This window comes from Cynocephalus volans, chromosome 2, assembly GCF_027409185.1.
Source record: "Cynocephalus volans isolate mCynVol1 chromosome 2, mCynVol1.pri, whole genome shotgun sequence".
NCBI lineage: Eukaryota > Metazoa > Chordata > Mammalia > Dermoptera > Cynocephalidae > Cynocephalus > Cynocephalus volans.
The window spans coordinates 188,300,215-188,320,308 of NC_084461.1; the positions used below are offsets into that span (position 1 = coordinate 188,300,215).

The 20,094-nt window shown below is 48.1% G+C and overlaps 1 protein-coding gene across 1 annotated transcript in view; it reads right to left on the reverse strand.

Moving 5' to 3' along the window:
* Positions 1-10,613, reverse strand: part of HVCN1 (hydrogen voltage gated channel 1) — a 28,562-nt gene extending 17,949 nt beyond the window's left edge. The window contains exons 1-3 of the mRNA XM_063086251.1: positions 10,503-10,613; positions 9,988-10,069; positions 5,415-5,454 (exon numbers count right to left, since the gene is read on the reverse strand). Coding sequence (XP_062942321.1) covers positions 5,415-5,435 — 21 coding nt within the window. The 5' untranslated portion in view covers positions 5,436-5,454; positions 9,988-10,069; positions 10,503-10,613. The remainder of the gene's footprint in view (positions 1-5,414; positions 5,455-9,987; positions 10,070-10,502) is intronic.
* Positions 10,614-20,094: the final 9,481 nt, after the last annotated feature.

The window sequence follows — 20,094 nt, forward strand, 5'->3', positions numbered from 1 at the left end:
AAAAGTATCTGAGTCTCTCTGACATGCCAGGCCTGGGAGTGAAGGAGGGGATCAGCTTTAAACCAGTCTCTATCAAAATTATAAATGTCCTTATTGTTTGACCTGACAAGAGACTCACATGTGCACATGGAAACTCACTGTGGTCCTGCTACAACAGCCCCAGACTGCAAACCACCTCCAAGTCCACTATTAAATACACTGTGGTAAACCCACACTGCAGGGTCCTGCGTCCCTGTTGAGAAGGCAGCACTTGTATGTACTGACACGGAAAGGTGTCCCTGATCTATGGTTACGAGAAAACCGACAAAATCAACAATGCAAACCAAACGGTTACCTATGGCGGGGGAGTGAAACCGAGTTGGAGGATGAAGAGAAACTTTCAATTTTTTTTTCTATTAGGTTTAACCATAAGAAATTGCCATTTTTGTAGTGAGATCCAGGCTGCAGAGACTAAAGTGGTGAATGATGTATTTAGTGGGGGAAGGGAAAGAAGGAACCAATATAAACGTAACTGGAATCCCTGATTGAGAAAACCAAAATAATAGAAAAGATATAATTCAAGAAGTTTCCTGAAATAAAAGAGAACTTTTCAAAAAATGCCATTTTTGTGGGTCAAAATCAATAGAAATCGACAATTTCAAATGGTTCAACCTAATATATACCTGTTTGTTTTAATTTTTATGCTGAAAACTTGTTCAGAGTTCTTAAAAACAAATGGAACACCACAAGTGATAAACCTGGCATATGAACTCAAGTCTAACAGCCTCATTCTGCCAAAGAGGGGAAGATATGGCAGAAAAGCTGATTTTTTTAAGCAACAAGAATGATGATTTTGTAAGACATGGAATCAAGGTTCTGAGATGCAGTCTTCCCTCCCTTAGTGGATGGGGAAACCGAGGCCCTACAACATAGTAACTACCACCTGTCTGTGGACAGTCCATGGACTTGCACCTGAGTCTCCCATCATCTGGTCCAGGGGACTTAAGACACACCCAGGCAGGACCAGGGAAGTTGTTCCTAATCCTGGCTTTGCTCCCTCTCCCCACAGCCCACCCATCACTAAGCCCTGTGCATTTCAGCAACTAAATGGCTCCTGATCTGCCACCTACTTCTCCTACCCTCTGCCACCGCCAAGCCAAGCCCTCCCCTTACTTGGAGGACGCCCCAGCCTCTCACTGCTCCGTCCTGTCACTCCTGCATTCTCTATCAGCAGCCAGAGGGCACTCCTCAAAACAGAATCACGTCTCTCCCTGTGCAAAGAAGAATTAACCCAGCAGGCCTGAGGCTGCCATCCTCAGCAAGGCCTGCCTGGCCCTCTGCTGGCGTCTGGGAACTTGGACTTCGGGAGGTGGCCCATCATTCCCTGATAAGAACAGTTCCTGTGCCTAGACTGTTTGTATAAACAACGTGGTCTATGCTGAACTCCTGCTTTCCTTTGGAGAGTCTAGAATCTTTGTACATGCCAGACAGATGGTGCCTATGTGACTGGCCCCAGTAGAAGCTCTGGGCACTGAGTCACTAATGAACTTCTCTGGTCATCATCACTTCACCTGTCTTGGCACAACTTGTTGCGGGAGGAATTGTGTCCTGTGTGACCCCCCCACCCCCACCCCCAAGAGGACTCTGGAAGCTTGTGCCTGGTTTCCTCTGGATTTCACTCCATGTGCCTTTTCCCTTTTCTGATTTTAATTTGTATCCTTTTGCTGCAACAAATCTCAGCTGTGAGTATATCTGTATGACCAGTCCTATGAGTCTTCCTAGTGCATCACTGAACCTGGGGTGGTCTTGGGGACCCCTGACACACTCCCTTATTTAAAACTCTTCTTTGGCTTCTCATTGCTCTAAAATAAAGACTTAACTGCCTTCCAGAGGCCCACTTCTGTTCTGCACGCTGCAGCCTCTGCCCACCTGTCTGACCTCACATTTCACCCCTCTTTCTGCTCTGGCCATGCCGTCTCTGTTTAGCTTTTCATACTCAGCAGGCTCCTCCAACCACAGGGAACTTGCATGTGCCATTTCCTCAGCCTTTTACCTTGCCATCTGTCTTCTTTTCCTCCTCAGGTCCCCCTCGAGTCTCCCAGCTGAGGGGACTGGTGGGGCCTCCCCCACTGTACTCTCAAGTGGCCCCACACTCCTCTCCTGTGGAGTCACCCCCACTAGACAGAGCACCTACAGGGCAGAGACTGGGCAGGTCCTGCTCATGCCGTAACCTCCATGCTTGGCAGTCCACAGGCTCCCACCGAGCATACCTGGATGGGGGAATGAAACCCTCGAGCAAATCTCCCCTCTGGGGGGTGGTGAGAGGACTCCGAGCAGCAAACTCACCTACCCCAGCACCTCTCCTCCACTCCCTTGGGGATCTGTGTTCTGAGAAAAGACTATTTTTAAAATCAGGGAAGTCTTTAAATAAGCATAGAGGCTTTTCCTTCTCTAGGGTGGGGAGGAAGTTGAGGTTCACATAAACAACCACTGTGACCGCTGACCAGCTCAGGCAACGGGGTGCTTGTGGGGAGCCCAACTAGCAGCACATGTGCCCCCAAAGCTGTGCTCCTCAGCTTTCTCTCCCTTTCCTGTGGGAAAGACTTGACAGACAAATCTGCCAACCTGGCAAGGTAATCATGAGGCTAGGTGAATACGACATGGGAAATAATGTTTACAGGAGTGGAGATCATAGCCATTGTAACTATCCCCAGAGCATGTGCTACTTTTTGAGCTTTGTGCAAAGTGCTTTATAACATATTGCAATAACCCCATGAAATGAGGACTGAATAATCTGTTTACAGATGAGAAAACTGGGAACAGAAAGGCCAAACAACTGGCCCCAGGTCACACAGCCTTTGAGAAGCAGAGCTAGGATTCTAACCCAGCCTGCTGCTTCTCCTGCGGGACACCTGTGAACACGGCCCAGCCCTGCACCTGGCTGCCAGGTGGTGAAGGCCCATACTGGGCAAGGGGCTTGAGGCAGAGCTTTTCAATAAGAAATCATACATTTTATGGCCTGTTCTTAGTACACACTGACATACACATTCTACAACCAATACTAAAGTTACAATGTGTGAAACACGTTTTATTCCATTTCATTTCTTAAAAGGCTGATTGCAGCCCATTACATGGATTTTAGGACCCACCAAAAGGCTGAGTTTGAAAGACACAGGTATCGAGGACATGCCCTGTTTCTCTGGAGGAGGGAGGAGAGGATTGTCAGAGAAGTGAGAGTCTGTGACGTCAGTCACGCCAACTTGGAGCATAAGCTGTGCTATTTGTTTTACACAGGTGGGGAAAGAAAATAGTCATCCAGCTAGAATTAAGAGCTAGTATCAGTGCGACTAAGTCGCCCAGGCCAAGGTCTTAGTGATGCTTCAGCTGTGGAAACAGAGGGTGAATCATTAAAAGGTTCTCTGAACCCGTAAAAGGCTTATCTGCCACAAGTGCTGCCAGCCCATTCTTCCCCTGCTCCCTGACAATGCTGTCCTGGGCCAGCTTCTGTGTGACAAAAAACAGACACCCGCCACACCCCCCATACCACCCTGGAGTTCCCCAAGGTGTGTCACTGGTTCTGCATTCCAGTCTCTGCTTCCCCTGCTGTTTCTGTGCTCTGGTACAGGCCTCTGACAAAGCCTCCAAACCACCCCACCCCACCCCTGCAAACTGTCTCTGTACCTCCCCAGCGGCACTCAGAACCCCCAAACTCATGTGGACACCCCCTCCCAGCTTTACCTGCTGTCATTCACCTCCAGTGAATAGACCTTTAGCCTAGATCTGTTTCTTCTAGTATTACTATTATGTAAACATGAGCAAAAGAGAGGGAAATAAATTCATAATAACCCCAAGACACCAACCTCATCAATCATCTATCTACCCCTCTTTCTCTTTATTTATATCTTTTACAATTACAACTGAAGACTGCAGACAATTTTGGATCTTATTTTTTCCCACTAGTAACATGCATCAGACTTATGCCTTTTTAGTGGCCATGAAGCTTACCAAGGAGTCAAATGATATTATTGCAGTTTTGATTGCTTTTCATTTTTAGCTCCTTTATTACCAGTGCCAAGACCACATTTTCTCACATTTTAACCTCTCTGAAATCTGGACATGGCTTACAATTGATCAGTTTCACTGTGTGACACATTGTATCACAGTAAATAGCAGCACATGCTTTTTTCTTCATAGGACATAAAATAATGGTGCATCTACAATCAACAGTGTCCAATGTGTTGAGAAATATGGTGCCACAAATTGTACTTTTTCCTTCTTCTGGATTATTTCCTTTCCCATAAGTGTGATGGCCAGGCTTGAATATGAACATTTTCATGATTCTTGAAATACGTGGTCACATTTTTTCTCAGAACAGCCATATGAGTTGATCCAGTTCTCTGTGCTATGTACGAGTGAGCTGGTTTCACCACATCTAACCAGCATCGAGCATTTCCTCATGCTTTCATGGTTTGCCTAATTAGGGAACTACAAATGAAGGAAAAGTATGCATTGTTCCCACTTGATTGTCTTTGATACTTTCTTATTAACAATACATGGAACTCACGGAGCTCCTAACTCTTAGTTACAGGTGTCATCGATTGGATGAAATATAAGATCGCCATCACTACCACTCCATGGTCCTGCTGACCCTCGTATTTGCTTCTTGGACCCTGCCCCACTCACCCCTGATACTACCCTGAGCCTCAAGCACTGCCCTAGACAGTTCCACCCATCCAGGCCCCCAGCACCTCCAAGTGAACAGCTGAAATGGCAGTCAACACTTCCTTTCCACCTTGACCCCAAACTTCACAACCCATGTCCCCCAAACCCAACAAACCTGCACCCCAGATATCAAATATCAAGAATAGGGTTTATTAGTCCTTCTCGGGGTGGCCACAGGATACAGGAGGCAAAGTATTTGTTTTGGAGTCAGGCCAGATTGAAATCCCATTTCTGTCACTTCCTAGCTGTGTGGTCTTGAGCAAGTGGCTTTAGTTTTCTGTGCCCAAGTTTTTTTACCTGTTAAGTGGGCAGTAAGAAAAAGCCCTGGATGGGCTCAGTATTTGCTTAGTGTTCTGAGACCACTGTCTCACCGAATCCTCCCAACAATCCTTCAGAGGCAGGCTGGTAATCTTTTTCCAGTCTCCAAATAGGGAAACTGAGGCTCAGGGAAGTGAAGGGGCTGGCTTAATGACACATGGTTATTAAAATGCAAAGCTGGGATTTGAACAGTCTGATTTAGATTATCAGGCAACCTTGAGGTTTTGTGATGTCCTTCTGAAGTTTTTCAACTATGTGACTTTAAATACTTCGGTATGGCAGAAACACCTTGAACAGGTGTTTTCTCTCTATCCTGTCTGAAACACCAAACAGAATTATCTTCTCAAGGTTTGGGGGGGTCCTCTAATGCTGTTAGACCCCCAGAATCGATTTACCTTTTCATCCCCAGTGGCCATTTTCTTGTTGCCTCTGGATCTGAAAAATAAGAAAACATTTGTCCAGATCTGTCATCCTGCTGTCAATCACCTTAGTTATGTGCTTTGCAATCCTCTTCCAAATTAGTTTTACCTTGCTTACAAATTAGTTTTAACTTAAACAGTGTCTGAAAATAGTATAAAGCTCAAAACGTATCTAGGATGTACAGCTGGTATAAAGTTTCAATTCTTTTGGGTATATACCCAAAAGAATTGAAAACAGGCACTCAAATACCTGTATACAAATGTTCATAGTGGCACTATTCGCAATAGCCAAAAGGTGGAAACAACCCAAATGTCAGTGAATGGATAAACAAAATGGGTATATCCATACAACGGAATGTTATTCAGCCACAGAAAGAAACAAAGTACCGTACATGCCGCAACATGGATGAACCTTAAACACTATACTAAGGGGAAACAGCCAGACACAAAAGGCCACATAGTATATGATTCCATTGATATGAAATATACAGAATAGGTAAACCTATAGAGACAGAAAGCAGATTGGTGGTTGCCAGGGGAAGGGAAGAAAGTGGCTGCTTAATGGGTATAAAGTCTCCTTCAGGGGTGATGAAGATGTTCTGGAACTAGAGGTGACAGCTGCAAAACATTGTGAATGTACTAAATGCCCCTGAATTATTCACTTTAAAATGTTAAGTTTCTGTTATGTGAATTTCACTCCAACTAAAAAAGACAAACAGACATATAAAGTGTTGGGGTTGCTCTGAAAAGCAGCAAATAATCTAAATGTCCATCAGTCAGGTCTGGTTAAGTGAGTTAATGTACATCTGAACAGTGGGAAACTCTAGTGCTGTTAAATCTTCATTATATAGACGTGGAAAGATGTCAGTCATACAGTAAGCAAAAAAATACCACATTACAGCACAATGTGTACAGAAAAACCCATCTATGTGAAAAATACCACACATGTTTTTTTTGTTTGTTTGTTTTGAAGGTCTGTAAAGGTATAGCCATACTCTTCACAGCGTTATCTTTGGGAAAAAAGGGAGTGATTTGGGCATGGGGGTTGCGTGGGTCTTGTCTTTCTCTTTGCTCTGGGAGGTCTGAACTTTTACAATGACTACGTGTTACCTGTAAAAATTATTTTTAACATAGGTGAAATATGCTCATACCAAGAAATTTAAATAAGACGAAAAGATATACTGACAAGTAAGTCCCCCTTCCACCCCTGCTGTTTTTCCCAGAAGCAGCCACTCTTACCAGTTTCCTATGTAGCCTTCTGGAGCATTCTATGCCTTCACAAGCACATACATATACGAGGGTACATTCAAAAGTTCATGGAAAAATTTCTATTATCTTTCAATTCTATTTTTCCACGAACTTTCCCAAGTACCTTTATATATCCATTTTTTTTTTTCTTAAACAAATGTAAGACCACACACTGAATGTTGTTTATTTCCCTTCAGGGTGTGGTAGGCAGAATAATGGCTCCCCAAAGAAGCACCTGCCCTAATCTTACACGGTAAAACGGACTTTGCAAATATGATTAAGTGAAGGATCCTGAGATGGAGGGAATATCCAAGTGGGCCCAATGTAATCAGAAGCATCTTTATAAGTGGGGGCAGGAGAACCAGGAGATGTGAGGATGGAAGCAGAGGTTGGAGACAGATTTGAAGATGCTGTGCTGCTGGCTTTGAAGAGGGAGGAAGGGGCCACAATCCAAGGGACGCAGCACCTCTAGAAGTTGGTAAAGTCAAGCAAACACTCTCCCTTTGACCTCCCAAAACAACACAGCCCTGCCAACACCTTGATTTTGGTTCACTGAGACTGATTTTGGACTTCTGACCCCCAGAACTAAAAGAAAATGTGTGCTGTTTTAAGCCACCAAGTTTGTGGTCATTTGTTACAGCAGCCACAGCAGACTAATACATCTCAGAAAGGGTCATATGCCAGTGAATGTTCTAGGTGTTCTAGATCCTTGTAACAGCTGCACAGGATTCCCCTGTAGGAACATGTTTAGTCCCACTAGTCATGAACTCATAGATTGTTTCCCAATCTTTTCCTGCCCCAATGTTCCTGTGAATAACCCTGCACACCTTGTGTTACTTTTGTATTAAAAATAAATTATTTTGAAAAAAATATTCACAAAGACTTAAAAAAGAGTTCCCTCTCCCCACAAAGTCCCATGCTGAGGATGGGAGGGACTCTCAAAGATCTTCTTGCTGGTTGACTGACAGAGCAGCTTCTGCAACCAACAGGTTTGGCTCGGTGTGTTCCCTGTGTCAGCTGTCTGGGGGCACTCATCCTGCTCTTCTGAGAGGGGCTCAAGTGGAACCATCACCACAAGGGAAAGTTGAAGAATTAAAGTGCCTTGGAGATTTCCTTCCTTCACAAGACAGGAAATAAAACTAGCACAGATGCAGAAAAACAATTCAAACAATAGAAAATCTAAAACCACTATGCCCTACCCATTAAACTAGCTGAAACAAATAAAAATAATAAAACTCAGTGCTTGTGGGACTGTAGCGAAACTTGCATACATGGCTGGGAATAATTTTTTTAAACAGCCATCTGGTAACAAGTGGCAAGTAACTTCAAAATAATCATATGCTTGACTTGAACACCTACGTTTTCAAACCATATCTCAATGAAACAATTTGATAGCGAAAAACATGCACAATATGGACAACAATGTTTGCAGGTAAGTTAGATACATCTAAAACCTAGAAACAGCCCTTAAGCCCCACGTTAAGGAGAAGGTAAGGAAGTCATTGGGCTGTTAGGAGGAATGATAATTCTGAGGTCTATATAGAAATGGGAGAAAGGAGGGGTCAGCCCGTGGCTCACTCGGGAGAGTGTGGTGCTGACAACACCAAGGCCACGGGTTCAAATCCCTATGAAGTGATGGCCGGTTAGCTCACTTGGGAGAGCGTGGTGCTGACAACACCAAGTCAAGGGTTAAGATCCCCTTACCGGTCATCCTTAATAAAAAAAGGGGAGGGGAGAAAGGATGCTATTAAGCAGTGAGAAGTAAGAAACTTCAGAGCTAATGTAGCACTCTGACGGTTGTACACATTGCTTGCAATTGTGCACAATTATCTAAACCTTTACTAGGTGCCTGGCACTGTGCTGGGTTCTGGGGAATCCAAGGTGAAGAGGCAAGAAAAAGGTCTGGGTCCTGGGGGGCTGATGTAGCCAGGGAGACAAAAAACCAAGGAAACATATAAGCAAGATCGCATCCCCCAGGACTAAGTGCTGGGAAGAAAGAAAAACACAGAGCAGGTGAGAGTAGCCCCTTCAATTCAGATGGAGTGGTCAGGGAAGACTTTCAAGGAAGTGACATTTACAGTGTTCCCTGAATTACAAGGGTGCAGGTCATAAGAAGATTGCAGGGAAGAGGTTTCCTGGGGAGGAAGAGCATGCACACAGGCCCCGAGAGAGCAAAGAAAGAACTTGGAAGAACAAGAAGGCTGGGGTGACAGCAGTGGGCGGTGGAGCAAGAGGACAGTGGCAGGAGATAAGAATCGAGAATAACCACATGGGTCCCAAACTGCGGAGGGCGTGGTAGGCAATGTTGAAGATCTAAGCATCAAGGATGGCAACAGGGAGGCCACGAGGAGGCAAGAGATGATGGTGGCCTGGACTTGGGGGGTTGGAGTGGGGATGCAGAGGAGTAGCCAGATTCAGGCTATGCCTAGGGGTAAATACTTGCTGCTGGCTCCAGGGTTTGAGGCCTGAGTGACTAGGAAAGGAGCAGGTTTGGGGCAAGAACACTCTGGGCTTCCTCCTTCTTGCTAAACCCGTGGCAGGGGCGGGCTTGGGGGCTGCAGAGCAGTTCTGGAATTGTGCAAGTCTCAGCCCAAAGATTTTCAAAACTCTGCCCTCACCAGCCTTTCCCCAGGAGAGTCTGAGGGGGAGGAGTTGCTGCCCAGCCTGGGTCTTACTCAAGAAGTTTCCAGTTGCTGGTGGGGCTGTCCGGAAATACTGCAGATCTCAGAGAGCCCTGAACAACCTGAGGTTAAAGGTGTCCAGGACAGAAGTGCTTTCAGAAGGGCGGGATGAGAGTGGAGGGGGCACAGCTCCGTAGAAGCCTCCTGCCAAGCGCTGGCTAAGCTTTTACACAAAGCATCGCATTTAATCTTCTCAGCAATCCTGTGAGGTAGCCACATGCCTAACCCCGTGGAACAGATAAGGAAACCGAGGCCCAGAGCAGCAAAGTTACACGGATAAGCCTTCAAGAAGGGCCCCTGTACCCAGCGGAGGTAGCGGCTGAAAATTGCGGCGCTCCTGAAGGGGCCCCGCGAGGACGGCTCTCCCCTCGCTGTCCTGGAGTTTGCCCCGGCCCCAGCCCACCATTCTTGTTCCTCGGCACCCCTACCCCAAGAGATGGGTGTTTAAAGCATTTCCAGGTGAAGGATTTGCTGCCCTGGGGGGCTCCTTCCAGCCTCCTCCCGGGACACCCAGCACTGCCTCTACCCACCGCCCCCAACCTCTCTCCCTGCAGTCCCCCTAGGAGGGCAGTGGGGCAGACTGGGGATGACGAATCAGAGCACTGAGGGTTCACACAGACCTGGGTGTGCGTTCCTGCTCTGCAGTCTTCGCTGTGTGACCCCAGGCAAGTGGCTTGGCCTCTCTGAGTTTGCTTTCTTCACCTGTAAGAGGGAGACGACTTAGAGGCTTGCCTCACCTGTTGCTGCTGCTCTGAGTGCAGTGAAGTGGAGGCAGCTGGCCCGGGCAGGCTCGCAACAGGGACGCGTGGCTCAGCCCTGTTCCATTTTCAAGGGGACTCAACCGAGGCCGAGAGGGGCTGCCCCACAGGCCCGGGTCGTGCGTCCCCGGCCTCCCCCTCCGCTGGACTCTAGCACCCCGCGGGCAATGCAGGGGGTCCCGGGGAGGGGGAGGTCGTGGACCTCCGCGTTGGCCCGCGCTGGGAAACGCGAGACCCGAGGGCAGCTGGCGGTGGGGGTGCTGCCGGGACCCCGCGGCGGGGACGGGACAGCGGGGACACGGAGGGGAAGGTCGCCTCTCCTCGGAGGGATAGGGCTAGGAGAGGGGCGCGCCCCCCACCCGGTCCGGAGCCCTTACCGTGCGCCACGCCCGCCCGCGGCCACCGCAGCGACCGGAGGCTCGGCCGCCCCGCCGCCCGCCTCTACCGCCGAGCCCGTGTCCCCGCCTCGGCGCTCGCCTGGTCTCAGTCCGCTTGTCCTCGCTGGTTGTCAGTCTCCCTGCAGGTCTCCGGCGGCCCCGACCATCCCGGCCCCTCCCGCTCCGCAGGCCCGAGCCCGGCCTGGGCCTCCCGCCGTCCTGCCGACGGACAAAGGTCCCGCCCGTGGGAGCGAGTCGCGAATCACGAGGATCCCGGCCCCGGCGAGCCGAGGGGGAGGGGTGGGAGGAGGGAGAACTTCCTTCCTCCGGCTGGCTGGAGGGGGGCGGGTCCACCACGCACGCTCGGGGTCGCAGGGCCCGGCTGCTGGCAGCCCGCCACCTTCCACCCCGGGCCTCCCAGACTCCCGACTCCTCAGGGGTGGCCCGAGTGGCCCTGCTCCTCTCCTGCGCAGTATTTGCCACGTGGGGGGTGGAGGGTGGGCAGAATGTCCTAAGGGGGTGGCCAACCTTGAAGCCCTCGAGGATCCCCTTGGTTGGGGACTGAGGCTGGTACTGGCAAGAGGAGGAGGCTTCCTGCGTGGAAGCTGAGCCCCCTTGCTCCGGGCTCCAGCTCACCTGCTGGCTGGCCCAGCCCTGAAGTCTCTCCCCGCTGGGACCCTCCCTTGCCTGGGCTTTTCCAGTGCTCTGTTCACACAGTGGAATCAGTTGTTCTGTTAGCCTCTGTCTTTCCCCAAAGACCATTTGTCTCAAATTTCCGTGGGCAGAACCCATCGCCTACGCACATCTCTGCTTCTGATTAGTTGTGGGGTGGAGGGAGAATCTCAAATCCTAGGGGTTGTATTAGTTTCTTATTGCTGCTGTAACAAATTACCACACACCTAGTGGTTTAAAACATTACAAATGTGTTATCTTACAGCTCTGGAGGCCAGAACTCTGAAAATGGATCTTACAGGTTAAAATCAAGTTGTTGGACTGTGTTCCTTCTGGAGCTCTCAGGGAGAAATCTGTTCTTTGCCTTTTCCAGCTGCTAGAGGTGCCTGCGTTCCTTGGCTCCTGGCTGCATCCCTCTGACCTCTACTTCCATCATCATATGGCCTGCTCTCTCTCTCTTATAAGGACCCCCATGATTACATTGGCTCCACCTGGATAATCCAGACTATTCTCTTATGTGCAAAGTCTCTTTTGTCACTTAAGGTGATATACTCACAAATTCCAAGGATTAGTACATGGATACTCTAAGAGGGTATTGTTTCCACTGGCTTCTTCTGACTCTGCTCTTCTCAATCCTGCTGGGCAGCAGGCTTCTTAAAAACAGTTTGGTCTGATCTCTCGACTTCTCAGTCATGTTATGTTATGACAACTGCCCCATTCCAGTCCCTCAGGCATAGTCTGGTCCATTTTAAACTTCAGTCTCCCCCACCCATTCTGGGTCAGCTAGACAGAGTGAAGAGGATGTGGGGACTGCTCTCCCTCAGCCCCTCCTCTGCATTCACTCCCCTAGGGTTGGGGAAGGGAAGAGGGAGAAGGAACAGGTATCCCCTCACCTATCTGCCCACCTGGAAACAGCAATCCTCTTTCTGTTGGTCTAACAACTGGTCCTGCTTATAGTTATAAGCACAGACAGCTGGTGGCCTTGACAAGCCCTGCTAAGGTAAGGCTCAAATGCTGGCCCTGGTTTGGTTCTCTGGCTGACCCCCTGCTGGAGGCATCACTCAGTATTCTTCCCAGGTGCTTGCCTCTTTGCCCCACATTGCAGTGGTCTGGGAAAGCCCACAGCTTCCAACCTTACCTATGCCCTAAGGCCACCAGCAGGGACCTATTTCCATACTTTTGGGGAACCAGGATCCCAAGGGAGCAGCTCAGTAAATCTGAAGAATTTAGTAATGTTCTAAAAATTGCTATCTTCACTGAAATCCTTCTACTACTCAGTGTTCTCAGTGGGCAGGAAAATATTTCAATTGTGTTACATCTTTATCCCCAGCACAGATTTGACACATAGTAGGTGGTTCACATTCCTATTGCATAAATTAATAAATAAGTATTGAGCATAATAAGATATGGGTGCTCACCATCACTGCTACTATTCAACACTGTACTGAAGATCATAGCCAATGTAATAAGACAAGAAAAGAAATAAGAAGTACAAAGATTGAAAAGAGAGTAACTATCATTTGCAATCAATTGCTTGTCTACCTGGAAAATCCAAGAGACCCAACAGGCTAATCATGGACACCTTCTGTGTGGTAGGCCCTTTCCAGATACTTAATATAAGATTAAGGGGCAGTCTCTGTTGTGGAATATACTATAAAGCAAATGTATTTCACAGGGCCTATTTTCCAAAGCCCTGTAGTCTCAGGTTTAGCCTACCCTTTTGGAATTACATATAGAAGTGTTAACCTTGCAAAAGACAGGAAACTTTCCCCATGCTAACGTCTCTGTTGTGGATATAGAATTGTAACACAGCAAGGTTGCTGGCTCAAGGACAGACAATTTACTTGACTGATATGTAAAAATGCTGGGGAAATTGCTGTAGGGAAAAACAGTGTTTGCTAAGATCCAGCTTTTGTTGGTGGATCAACTTAACCTTTTGCAAATTGCATTATGGAATGTCACTTTGCTTATTTCAATGATGTTACTACTCTTCCATTTGTTAGCTGTAATTCTGCCGATATCGTTGTGTTTTGGTAATGGTTAAATCAACTGAATTTTCTTGTAAAACTTCCTTGTCTTTACAATAAAAGGGAGAGGCTAACTTTGGAGGTGGCTGACACATTGTTTTGCCCCTCATAATGAGGAAATTACTGAAGTCCAGTCCGTCTGGGCCTCAACACATACATAGTGCTTGAGTATTCATGTAATTCTTTTCTTCATATCCGTTATACAGGGAAAAGAGGTGTAACACTCTGTTGTCATAGAGCTCCCACTTTAATTGGGTAAGTGAGGCCAACAGTCCTTAGAGAAGACTAACCTCTGGTCCACAGAAAGATCTAGGAGGTCCATGAACCTGGGTGGGAAAAAAAAATTCACCTTTATTTTCATTAACCTCTAACTAAAATTTAGTTTTTCCTTCTGTTATGAATGAAGGAAACCAATAACTTTGTCATCAATTGAAATCACAGATGTTTTTAAATCACAATATAGTTAGTGTAGATATTTCAAAATATAACTTATACTTACCGCTGTTTCAAAATTACAGTAGTTATTGAGCCAGCTGTTAGTTCTCATAGTTTAATGTGTTAACAAAGAACTTCATATATTTATCACAATTTTAAAAAACAAATCAAACCTGCATTTCAAGATAGCTGGTATCCCTTTGTAATACAATGCATCCTATTTTATGCATTGAAAAATATTACCCTGAGAAGAGGTCCAGAGGCTTCACCCGATGTCAAAGACTCCAGATTACAAATAGATTAGGAACCGCTTTAGGGGAAGGACTTGTTCTGGTTTAGGCAATGCCAACACAGTTCTCTTGCACAAGGAGCCCCTTGCCTCACCCCACCCTTCACATTCCTTATCAAGCCATGAGCCCAGCTTGTTGGAGTGTCAGTCATTGGCCCAGGAGCTCTCTGGGTGTCCTGCCTTTTGATGTTCATGGAGCATCTTGAGGAAGAGCTAAGGATGGCCCTGGGGGTCTGGGCCTGCTTGTGCCCCAGAACAGCCAAGGCCAGGCCAGAGCAGTGGGAAGCTCTGACTTCACCCAGTGCAAAGGAAGAGGGCTGCCTCTGCTGGTTTGCTTCCTCCAGAGCAGTGTTTTCAGCTGTTGCAGTTGACCACTTCCCTTCTTAAGGCAAAAGCCGGGTCCTGGCTTTAGGAGAATGTGAGAAAACTGAGAGAGCAGATTGGATCTCAGCCAGGAACTGGGCTCTGTTTGCATTTCCCAGAGTTGCATATGCTTTCTGGGTCCAGAGGTGCCTTTCCCAGCGGATATGCTTCATCTGTAGCAGTGACAGCCACACTACGGTATCTGTACAAGGCTTGGATACTTTTGTGTGATGATGTGGCTACACTGAAAGGGCATGGCTAACTCTGACCCTCTTCTCTGATGCTTGGCTCAACCGTCTATTTCATAGTTCAGAATCATGTAGAAGAGCAAAAAGAGCATAGGTGTTGGCATCACAGATGCCTGGGTTTAAGTCCTGCCTCCATCTATTCTCTTACTAGCTGAATGATCTTCAATTCAGCAAATAGTTTCTGAGTGCCACCTATGCGCTAGGCGGTGAGATAAGAGGTGAACAAGACAGGCAGGTCCCACCTGCCCTCCTCAAATTTATTCTCTACAGGGAGGCACACAAAGACAAAGTTACAAATTATAAAGGGAATAGTATAAAAGGAATGACCAGGAAATTATGGCAGAGAATAATAGAGGTGGGGAAAGAGATGAGGACCTATCTAGGTATGGTAATCAGGGAAAGCGTCTGTAAGGAGGTGACATTTAAATTGATGCTGAAAGCTGAGATAGAGCTGACCAAGAAAGGAGAGAGGAAAACCATCTAAGCAGTGGAAACAGCATGTGCAAAGGGCCTGAGGTGGGAAACAGCTTGGCATGATGAGAGACCAAAGAAGGTCAAAATTAGTAAACACATTGGGGCCAGCCCGTGGCTCACTCGGGAGAGTGTGGTTCTGATAATGCCAAGGCCACGGGTTCAGATCCCATATAGGGATGGTCAGCTCACTGGGTGAGTGTGGTGCTGACAACACCAAGTCAAGGGTTAAGATCCCCTTAACAGTCATCTTTTAAGAAAAAAAAAAAAAAAAAAGAATTAGTAAACACAATAGGTGGGGGAGAGTCATGAGAAGTGAGGCAAGAGGCTAATGGGAGGGGTTGAAGTTCATGTGGAGTGCAAGAAGCCATGGGAGTTTTAAGCAGGGAAGAGAGAGTTTGATTTTTGTTGTGGTGGTGGTAAAACAAACATAGCATAAACTTTACTATTTTAACCATTATAAAGTATACAGTAGGTGGCATTTAGTACATTCATAACGTGGTGCAACCTTCACTACTATCTGGTTCCATAACTTCGTCATCATCTCAAAAGGAAACCCTGGGATGTGATGGCGATCTGGCTGTGACATGTCACCCCATTGATTGCCAGAGTTGATTCGGCTCATCTGGCTGGCTAGGCAAGTGTCCCCTTACTCCCTCACTGCTCTGTGTGCATCCCTCCCAAAGCTGCACACTTAGTCAAAGAGGACAGCCTTCCCCGATAGAGAGGACCGTTCTTCGGTCGAGGGTATACGAGTAGATGCATTCCCCAGCTAGAACCTCCAAACGAGCTCTCAAAAGGAAACCCTGCACCCATTAAGCAGTGACTCTCCATTCCTGCCAACCTTCAGCCCTAAGCACCCACTACTAATCTACTTTCTGTTTCTACAAATTTACCTATTCTGGATATTCCATGTAAATGGAATAACACAATATGTGGTCTTTTGTGTCTGTCTTCTTTCACTTAGTGTAATGTTTCAAGGATCATCCATGTTGTAGTATGTATTAGAACTTCATTCCTTTTATGCTGAATGATATCCCATTATGTGGTCATACATTTTGTTCATCCATTCATTCACTGATATAGTTTGATTTAAAAAGATAACTCTGAGTGGGGACTGGATTATGAGGAAGGCGAAAGTGGAAGTGCAGACGAGAGACAGTCTGTTGGGCTAGGCTGTTGGGAGTTGGGAAGGAAAAGGGGGCATGGATTCAGGATCCATATGGGAGATAGAGCAGACAGGGACTGTGGACATGGAGAGGTGAGGAAGAGGAGCACCTGGGAGCACAGTGGTGGAGGGATGTCTTGATTGTTTTTGATGTCAGGTTTGAATGGTTGAAGCAGAGGTGTCAAGGTGGCAGTAGGATTTGAGTCTGGAACTTGGCAGAGAGGTTTGGGCATCAGTAGCACACAGCTGGTACTGAAAACTGGACCAGGTTGTGATCCTCCTCTCAGAGTGTGGACCAAGGGGTCCAGGACTGAGCGAGTGTTGAGAGGATGAGGGAGACGCTGCACAGGAGACAGAAAGAGTAGCTGGGGAGGTGGAAGGAAAAGCCAAGGGCGTGTGGGGTCTTGGAAACCAAGAGGAAGAGGAGGAGTCAGTGGTGTCAGACAGAAACTGACAGGAGTGGAAAGGGCGGTGGGGGGCGAGGGGGGAGTGGAGGAAAGACATGAAACCACTCACAAGGGGGCAGAGAAATGCCCACCTGGAGGGCCCATACTGGGGTCCCCTCAGGCCTCCCATGGTGCCTGGAATGTAAGAACTCGCAGCTCTTCCTGTATGCCAGGCACCGTGCTAAGTAAGCATCCTGTCCCCATTTCACAGCTAAGACCAAGATTCAGAAGTTTCATGACAAGGCCACGCAGCTGGTAAAGGCAGAGCTAGAACAGAAACCTTGCTCCCAGCACAGGGTTCTCAGCGGACTCCTTCCCTGCCTGCGCAGGAGCAGTGGCTGCTAATGTTTGTGGGTCAAGTTCTCCAGTTCTCTGGGATCTTTCCTGTCTGTTGAAGTGGGTGGGCCTTGACATTAGGAAGAGGAGGGCAGAAGACACTGGAAATACTTTCTGACTCTCATTTTAGTGAGCAGAGTCTCAGGCTAAACGATTTTGCAGCATCACCTTGTTCCACCTGCTGGTTACTCAGGGAAACTACTCTCGACCACGTGGGTTAGCCCTCCTGGCCAGCTGGAGAAGGTTCCACCTACTGGGTCCCACACTGGTGCAGAAGCAGACTGGGATGACTCCCAGCTTCTCTCCAGCCAGGAGAGAAGTCTAAACGAAACTTGGTGAGTCCATCCACCTTTGCCATGATCTGTGTCAGGAGAGGCATGTGACCCACTGCTCTGGCCAGTGAGACTTAAGGCAGTCTGCTGGGGCTTCTGGGAAGGCTCGTCCGTCTGCCTCACTCCTTCCCGTGAACAAGGCCTGGAGATACTCCTGCCTGGGAGGGTGGAGCTAAGAGATGGAAAGTACCAGGTCCTCCTCATGGTGCTGAGTCACACAGCCCCCTCGCCCTAGGCAGCCCCACTTCCCTACTTCCATTTCTGAGAGAATACATTTCTCTGTTGTGGGGTCAGGGTGTCTGTGACTGTCAAGCACATGCAGCCACCATCCATACTTGCACCTCTGTTGGGTTGTGGCTGCTGCTGCTCCATGCCCATTTCACTTTCTTTCCATTTAGGGAACCCAGTCACTCCTGCTGGGTCCCACTGGGTGAAAGTCTTCAAGGTGCTCCCCAGTCCAGCTGAGAGGTAAGCACAGACCCAAATGGAGCCAACAGGGAGAGAAAGAGACAGCAAACGGCCCCTCCATGCACATCAGGGAGGGGTGGGATCCTGCAGTGGACAAGGCCTGGGTCTCTAGCCTTCCCTCATCCTGCGGGCGACCCACTGCCTTCCCATGAGTTCTGCTGGCTGCAGTCAGCCTGAGCTGGCTTCTGTCGTTTGCACCCAAGAATCCTGGGCCCTGGAGTGGAGGGAGAGGGAGAAGATGAGGTCCTTGCTGTAACAGAGTGGACCTTAGTGAAGGAGACAGAGCTGGAAATAGCCGGCACCAATGTGAGGCAGCAGAATGAAGTGGATGGTGCTAAGAATAACGGGGAGAAACTGACAGCCCTCCTTTTCCCGAGCCAGGGCCTCCCCATGCCAGGCGCTGCACCAGCCACATTAACACATCTCCTCATTTAGACTTCATGACAACCCTGTGAGGTAGGTGCTCTGAGTTAGGATGAGGTTCTGCTGGGCTGGTCAGGTAGCTCAGTGGGTTAGAGTGTAGCCTTATAACACCAAGGTCACAAGTTCAGATCCCCATACTGGCCAGCCACAACAAAAAGGATGAGGTTCTGCTGCAACAATAGAATGACCAAAATATCAGTTGGCAGGGCCAGTCCATGGCTCACTTGGGAGAGCATGGTGCTGACAACACCATCTCAAGGGTTAAGATCCCCTTACTGGTCATCTTTAAAAAACAACCCCCCCGCAAAAAGAAAAATATCAGTGGCTTGATCAAGCTGGCAGTCACTGTTCATGCCAAAGGCTGGAGGCACTAAGTCCAGAGGGGCCCGCAGTGCTGCCCTTTCACAAGGCAGTGGGGACCCATGCTGCTTCCAGCTCACTGCTCTGCTATCCCTAGGGGTCTTCTTCCTCATAGTCAAATATGGCAGCATCTGCGTTTCAGATAGAACTCAGAAGGGGATGGGCAAGAAAGGGACAAGAGATGTATCACAGCCATCTCTTCAGGGACATTCCCAGAAGCGGCCACACGATGCTGCTGCTCCCATCCCTGGGGCCGCACGTAGTGCCATGGACACCTAGCTCAAGGGAAGATGGGAAATGTGGCCCTTATTCAGAGCACATGTGCCCAGATAAAAAGTCTCTGATTGTGGAAGAAGTGGAGGAGAGATCTTTGAGAAACTGCCAGCTATTACACAGATGAGAAAAAACAAGGCTCAGAGAAGTGAAGTCACATGTCCATGTCACCCAGCCATGAAGTGGCAGGGCAGGACTTGAACTCACTCTATTGGAGCTATGACTATAGTCACACAAGAGAAGGCAAAGTCACAGGGAAGCTAGAGGAGGTTTCTTGGGGGAAGTGGTGTTTAAGCTGGGTCTCCTGGTTAGGAAAAAGGGAAATAAAAACATCATGAGCTAAGTTCTAGAAGAAAGAGAAAGAAAAGAAAGTTTATTTTTCTCGGGGTAGTATCTTACAAAAGCACTCTCTGGCACAGCTTGACTATCTTCAGCAATGGGGAGCTCACTACCTCTGAGGCAGCTCAGTGTACTTGGGGGTATTTCTAATCAGAGTTCTCCCTTAGAGTGTTGTGGCCATCTTTAGTTTTTCCCTGCTTGGGTAATGTTCCCCCCCTTTCTTCTGGTAACTTCAGCTTTTCCCTAATTTCAATCCAGGTGGTTTGCGAGAGGCTGACCCAACCAGACCAGCGGGGCTCCCTGGGAGGATTCCGGCCGGAACTCTTAGTTGAGAAGTCCTCTGCTAGGACTGCTATTTGGGACGGATGGGGCTCGCCTGTGGGGTGTCACGTGGAGAAGGTCTGTCTGGGAATTAGGCCAACACAGAGCAGAGCTGTCGGATGGAAAAGGAGGCTGCATCCTAATGATCTCACTGAGGCTCTGTGTCCAGCTGTGCCCAGAGCTATCCTTGACGTGTTGGTTGCACAAGTCAATAAATTCCCTCTTTGCTACATCCAGTTTGATTGGTGTTTCTGACGATTTCAACTGAAGAGTGCTGACTAATAGAGATGTCAGGCCTGTTTTTGTCACCACCTAGGGGAGGTGGGGAGTATCTGTGTGTATTTTATAAAAGTGGTATGGCCTGGAGCAGTATTTCTCCAAGTGTGGGCCATGAACCACCAATACCTCTGATATTGAACTCAATGAATATGCACACTCCTGGGCCCCGACTTCCAAATCAGAATCTCTGGCAGCAAGGCCCAGGACTCTATTTTTGTCCAGCACCCCAGGCAGATCCTTAGGGCACCCAATTTGAGAACCAGTGGCTGAACTAGGTGACCTGGGGTCCAACCCACCAACATGGATGTTAGAACAAGTCTCTAGCTTTTCATCAACAACAAC